Source organism: Parus major, chromosome 5, assembly GCF_001522545.3.
Source record: "Parus major isolate Abel chromosome 5, Parus_major1.1, whole genome shotgun sequence".
In the NCBI taxonomy this organism is placed as follows: domain Eukaryota; kingdom Metazoa; phylum Chordata; class Aves; order Passeriformes; family Paridae; genus Parus; species Parus major.
The window spans coordinates 324,289-331,848 of NC_031774.1; the positions used below are offsets into that span (position 1 = coordinate 324,289).

The 7,560-nt window shown below is 36.2% G+C and overlaps 1 protein-coding gene across 1 annotated transcript in view; it reads right to left on the reverse strand.

The window, feature by feature from the left end:
* The window catches only part of SPON1 (spondin 1), a 187,073-nt gene that overhangs the window by 149,577 nt on the left and 29,936 nt on the right, over window positions 1-7,560 (reverse strand). Inside the window, exon 3 of the mRNA XM_015632131.3 lies at window positions 2,809-2,942. Within this exon, the coding sequence (XP_015487617.1) occupies window positions 2,809-2,942 (134 nt within the window). The remainder of the gene's footprint in view (window positions 1-2,808; window positions 2,943-7,560) is intronic.

Consider the following 7,560-nt stretch of genomic DNA (forward strand, 5'->3'; position numbering starts at 1 on the left):
AATATAATATAATTAACATAACATATATTTCATATTATATATAAATAATATATAGTATATGATTTATGACATACAATATATGATATATAATATATTAAATGCAGTAATCATATATAATATATGATGTATGATGTATGATATATGATATAAGATATATAATATATAATATATAATATATAGTATGTAATATGTAATATGTAATATATAATATATAATATAATATAATATTAATATAATATAATATAAATATAATGTAATATAATATAATACAATATAATGTAATATAATGTAATATAATGTAATATAATATAATTAACATAACATATATTTCATATTATATATAAATAATATATAGTATATGATTTATGACATACAATATATGATATATAATATATAAAATGCAATAATCATATATGATATATGATGTATAATATATCATATATTATATATCATATATAATATATCATATCATATATCATATCTCATATATCATATGTAATATATCATCTATAATCTATAATCTATAATCTATAATATTTAATATATAATATATAATATATAATATATAGTCTATAAAATGCAATAAGTAATATATAATATATAATTAATATATAACCTTTCCTGAAAAGCTCTTAACAACTTTCCCTTTCCAGCAGCACACACACACACCAAAGACACCCACAGCACACTGTAAATATGATATTATAATACCATAATGATATAAATTATATTATAATATCATATCATTATATATAATGATATATATCATATCATAATATCAATATGGTGGTCATATCACCAAAATTTGTCATTTTCCTGGAACCTGCCCTTCCAAGGTGCCTTTTTCTTTTCCCAAATGTGTTATGAGGGCTGGTGGCAGTCAGCTAATGCAGCTCTTTATTGGCACTTCAGTGTTTTTTGGCACTAGTGATGCACACCCAGCAGCCTGAGCAGGTTGTGCTTCGCTCTGAGCACTCTTTGAGGCAGTGGCAATTTCATCCTTTCATGTGCAGAACATCAGAACTGCTGTTCTGACTGTTCCATTTTGTAAGAGCTGCAAGGATTCCAGTACTTCACAGAAAAAAAAATCAGTGTGGAACATCCAGCATGACCTGACCAGCAGCGAGGAGAGAGAAGAAACACTTATCAAGATCCTGCAGTTGGTGGTGCTTTACTGCACTCCTTCTCTGAAAAGTTCCAGCAGGTCTCTGAACCAACTTCAGCCACAGATGTTTCAGTTTCAGTGAGAAAAATACAGACCTTAGTGGCTTTGCTTTGTTTTTTGGTTGTTTGTTGCTTTTTTTTTTTTGTAATGGCAGTTTTATTTAGGACAGTAATGAAAAATAAAACAAATCCATCAGCTTGTGTTGTTGAATAAATTAAAGTTTAAATCTTGTCTCTTTAAAAAAGCCATATGAAGCATCATCACCTTATTATTTTTACATTTATATTTTAATATTATATTTTTATATTTATATTATAATAAATTCTAATTTATTATTATAATTACTTAAATAGCAATTGCCTCAAACAATATTGGTGGTGCAGCTAAGAGGGGGTCAGTCCTGGGGGGAAGACCAAGGAGCTTTGCTGATAAAAAGCTCAGCAGCACTCAAGGAATCTTCTGGATTGCCAAAGGAACTCTCAAAAAATTCCATCCATAAACATAACACAGCTTGGGTTTTATTGCAGCCTGATGTGCACTTGTCTGAGTGTGCTGTGAAGACTGTGAGTGTGCTCTTGGGCTGCTTTAGTGCACATTAAACCTGGGGATTCTTAAAATGGTCCTGCTGAAACCAAGAAGCAGCAAGTAGAAGCACACTGACGATGGTTTGAGACTGCTCCACAGCCAGAGCTGAGTCCAAACAACCCCCAGAGATGTGGAAGAGGAGAGTGTCTGTCTCCTGGCCATCAGAGGAGGAGAAGTGAAGCACAGGGTGAAAGGAAAGCAGCCACAGCCTGTCCAGAAATCAATTTCTATTCTAATAAAACATTTTCCTGAGTTGGTCTGAGCTGCCCTCAGCACAACCCTGGTGACAGCCCTTCCTTAAGAGCCTAAAGCCACTTTCCCCAGCACTGAAAAGCCTCTCTGAAATACTTTGGTCTGCTGCAGGGCACATCTTAGCAATTTTTAAGGCTTCTCCCAGGCATGGATTCAAAGCAGGAAAAGAAACCCCAAATGTCCATGAATATTTGACCAATCTATCCAATTAAATACAGCAAACAAAGTCTTGAGAGACACAAAACATTTCTCTGGCACTTTTTAGTTCTACAGACCAATGAGTGACTCTAAAACCAAAGTGAACATACATAGAGTTATCTTTATTTACTGCTTGAAAAGCATGATTCCACCTGAGAGTGTGCAATAACAGTAAAACATCAGTAAATGATCACTAGGTATAAAATGAAAGCATTCCCCTCTAAACAAATGGGTCTGTTTTTTCTCATAAAGGTCCATTTAAACAATCATGACTTTGCAGAACATTCCTAAAATCCATCTCAACCAACAGCATGTTTTTTACTCACCAGAGGGATGCAATTCTGGTCTTGAAAATTAATTTTTTTTATTTTCTTTATGTGAAACTTAAGGCTTACAAGTTCACTTCAGGATGCTGACTCAATGGTTATTGAAGGCTTGGAGCTCCTTTTTAATATTTAGGCTTTAAATTGCTAACATTTCACCATGCAGGTAGAACTAAACTTGGTCAAATGTCTCCAAGGTGAAAAGAGAATTAAGAATTCTATTGGTTCCAATAAATATTCGACTTATTAACTGAATTTTACTTCAATATGCCATAAAATACTTACTTCAGGATCACACAGCCTGTCCCAGCGGGAGGAGCTGTCCAGAACACCTGGATTCGTGTTCTCCTCCGAGGTGTGCTCTCAGTCACAGCAACAGGACAGTTGCTCATGAACTGGGTTTCCTCTTCATCTATGATCTAGGGAAACGTAAAGAGAAAAATGGGAAAAGATAAGGATGTGCATGGCCAACATCTTTCATTTTTCCTTTTCTTTGGGTGGAATATTCACCATTCTCTCTGTTTAGCTCAGCACTACTCCAGTGGATTTCCTCAGAACGTGCAGACTCAACTGAAGACCAAAAGCTCACAAAATAAAGACAGGAGAATAAATCAGTTTATTATATAAATCTTTATCTTATATCAGATAAAGAGAATTCAGACCTTTGTGGCTGCTGATTACTGGAGCTCCCTGTAAATATTCATGAACTGAAAATAATAAAATATTCATCATTTCAGATGATTGGGAATCCATTATTTAGTCCAAACTGCAGATATTTTTGCTTTCTTGATTGACTGATGGTTAACAGAAAAGTTCAAATGGTTCAAGTCAAAAGCCAGAGAGGCAGATTTGGAGCTGGTGTTCCAAGGATTTTACTCAAAGGTGTCGTGTCAAAACAGCTTTCTCACTGCATATGTGTTTCATGGATTGTACTTTAAGCCTTCTGTTCATCAGATCTCAAAGAAATTTCATCAGAAATTGTTGAGTTTTATCTGGAAACTGGCAATGCTCTGATATTGCAAAATTTCTCTTCAAAATGCTCCCTGGTCCTGTTTCATTTGATGGAGCCACAATTCACACAGCATTGGGTCAACATGCAGGCAATGAATTACAAACCTTACCATTTTGAGAAAAAAAAAGCTTTTTATATAAAAAATTATATATAAATTTATCAATTTATAGCAAGATTCAGCTCTGAAGGGGCTTCTTCAGAATCCTGGTTCTGACAACACACACATACAAATGTACACTTCTACTAATTAAAACTATAAAAAAAACCCCAAAATCTTCTGGCAGTAAAGATAAGATCAAACAAGTATTTTGACAAAAAAAATGTTCCTTTGCATTCTAAAAAAAGAGAGGCAATATCTTTAATTGGACCAGCTCCTCTTTAGTGAGCAGCCACCCTCGTTATCTCACTCAAGGATACCGCCAGCATTCCCAAACATTTTTAGCCAAGCCAAGAAACATTTCTGTATTTCCATGGCAGAATGAAGTGGCACTGGCCCAGAGGGGTGCTGAGAAATTCTCTTTAGCTGGTCAACAGGGCAGTGGCTAATGGGTTTTAAATTTGAAGCCGTTAATATGCTTTAAGTTTTTTTAACGCTTCGCAGAATCTGTGTAACCAAACACAACGTGAGCATTTGCTGGGTTTTAATTAGCAGGAAGCAGTGGGAAGTGTGGGATCCAGTGGAGCCTTAAGCTGACTGCAGAGTTTCTACTTCTGCTGGATGCAATTTAATGTGTGTGAGTTGAGCACCAAGAAATCCCTGACCAACAATTCTGCTTCGGCCACCAACTGTATTTATTGTGGCTGCCTTATTCCTGCATCAGTAAAATAAAGAAATAAAAATGCCTACTTATCTCTCAGAAACCTGGTCTCAATTATTCCAGGACCATATCAATTGACCTTTTATCCCTGTCTCGCAGTAACTCATCCTCAATCAAAACCCAATTTTGGTGGCAGCTCTGAGGGAAGAATGAGTGATTTGACACCATCTCAAACACAATAAAACTCCCATTGCAGGTCATACAAAAGCGTGATCATTCCCATTGAAAAAGCTCTTAGGAGGTCATCAGAAAATTCTTTAAAAGGACAGCTTTTCTAAAAAAATGGAAATATTACAAATTACTGTACAAATTGCACTGGCTCCCTTGTCAGATACAAAGTGCTGCTGCAGCATAATTCACATTCTTGGCTAAAAACTTGAAGAATATGTTTAATCTAGGTGAATATTACCTAATTATGTGTAAGGATGAATAGGATGAATCAGATACAAGCTATTCCACAATGACCAATGAAACTTTTTCCCAGTCTAGTTGAGTTTGTGCCTGGCACACGCTCCACCAATGAATGTTCCTTGAGAAGCCCAAGAATTGGTGCTCTCCAAGAATAAAATCACTATTTTCAGTTAACTCAGCTGCTTTCATACCCCTAAAGATCATTGTAGACCTAACCATGTGCATTTGCACGTTAAGTGAATTCTTATTCCAGCTGAATCCATCCTGCTTTTTGTCCCAGCAGTGAATGGAATCACAAGGAACCCCAAAACCAAACCCTGCAAGCAAAGGAAGGAGCTGTGAGCAGCTGGGAGTGGTTATTACAAGCCAGATTTATGACTTGCCTGCAAAAGCAGAAGCTGAAATGTTTGGATTCCAGATAGACATTATGTTATAGCCCATCCTTGTTCCAGTAAACCAGCACAGAAATGTTTTCTGCACTTCCATTGCATATCAAATTCCTCCAAATTAGCAAGTAGAGAGTTTCCTCAAGTATTTCTAGACTAAACTAATTTGAAAGTTCTGGTTGCATTTTAGAACATGATCCTGGAAGAGCAGGAAGTGGCTGAGCCTCAAGGCTACATCACCATTTCCTGCATCACTAACCATCAAAGCAGGAGACTTGTGCAATGAGTGTCTGCTGGAAAACACCAGCAGAAAATCACAAAGTCTTCCAAAAAGCATTCCTTTGAAGAAAAATTGGGCAGAAGCTTTCTCAGGGAAGGCTCCTGATGTTGATAGAATACAGTACAGAACTCCTAAATTAGTTGGAAAGGCTCAAATGCCGCTTGATTTGAGATGAATAAATAAAATCATTTTGCAATACATAATAAACCCAAGAATTTTGCAGATTCTAGTATTTCAGATAAACCATCTCAAATCTATCTGTTAAAAAGATGGGGGGGTTTTCTTTCTGTATCCATGGAGGTTCAATTCTTTATAAAAAGTTTCTTAGGAGTGATAAGGAGGGAATCTGTATTTATACTCCAGGATTACAAATGACATGATACCTTAAGGTGGTGGGTGATATTATTACACTCCCAAATAAGAGAAAAGCAGTGGTATCCTGGCCAAAATTGGGGAGAAAAAAGAGACATGTAATAGAATCCTGATTTTTTTTCTGGAATCAAGTCAGACCACATAGGCGTGAAGGAAAGATTTGGCAGGGAAAAGGCACGCAGATTAAAATGTAACATTTGCAGAATTACAGCTTCTAAAAGCCCAGGTTATCTGTAATGGGAAGCCTTGCATTTTCACAAATGGGCCAGAAAATTACCCACATGTTGGACAAAAATCCTAAAACCAAAAAATAAGCACTTAGCCAAAGAATCTGAGTCCTCAGAGGGAGGGATCTCTATGTGACTTTTCCTTTCAAATCCACAAATGTGATGACATTAAATTTTAATATTCTAGTTATGTTTTAGGGTGGGGTTATTTTGGTTGTTTTGGGGTTTTTTTGTTTGGTTTGTTTGTTTGTTTGTTGTGTTTTTTGTGTTTTTTGTGTTTTTGTCAGGTTGTTTGGGTGTTTGGGGGGTTTTGTTTGTTTTCTGGGGTTTTTTGTGGGTCTATTTTTTTTTTTTACTTTTTTTTCCCATTGTGATTGTGACATTATCAGACCAATTTATTCCTTCAGGAAAACTAGCATAAATCCTGAAAAATATTCTTGGAGTTAACTGGGATACAAATGAGTGTTACAACAAGTAGAATTTAGCTGAACTGGGGTAAATCTACAAACACAAATGTAAGGATACTACAAGGGAAAATTTACCAGCTCCAGATTCAGTCTTACTTTCTTTGTACATCCCAAACACTGGTGAGGTTGAGGACAAGTTTTGGGTGTTCCTGAAAAGCAGGATTGGAAAACTGCTTAGTTGTTAATAAAAAAGAAATAATTCTTCTTCTCAGGACTGGAACATTTCATGCTGACTGACAAAGCTTGCTGTTTCTGGTTTCTATGAACTATTCAACAAATAAACCAGGCAGTCATACTCTCTTATCCTCAAATTTTTATCAGGAATGAAAAGAAATATTAAAAAATTTTGAAATACCATACATCCCAAAGAAAGGGATTAGTGGTGAGTACAAAAGGAGATGAAGTTACATAAACCCTCCACTGGCTTGTGTCCACCTCCTTAGCTGAAAGCACTGGCTGGGACCTTCAGCACCATTTCTTGTTCTGTGGACACATCATCACTTTCCACTCACTGAAACAGCTGCATTCTACTGGAACAATGGAATTAAAGGAAAGAATAAAAAAAAATAAATAAAAAGAGCACAGCTAAAAGTTCACAAGACTGTCATCTTAGTGGGCAGATTTCTTCTTTGGAAGGCTAGTATAAATGTTGCAAAGCTGCCTTCTCCTTGAGAAAACTCTCCAATTATAAAAAAGAACATTGGATCTATGTAACAGCAATAGTATTTGGCCTTTAGGGATTAATCTAGAACGCAGTTTATTACATGGAAGGTAAAATTAATGATGTACAAAGTCATTTTTAAAACCTTACCTCAAAGACATGCATCACATAACCACATTCTCTGACTAAAGGACACAGCATTTGTCTCAGGGTCTGTGCTCAGGAGCAGAAGAATCAGAACTGGGGCTTTTGATGTGGTGTCAGTAATCAGCCTGGCTGCAGAAGATGATTCAGGGATGTACAGAACCCCTGGGCACTGCTGGGCTCCCTGGGCCATCCTGAGCAATGCACCACAGGCCTGGAGCTCTCTGATCAGGGCTGGGGTTAGGACTGGATAAGGGTT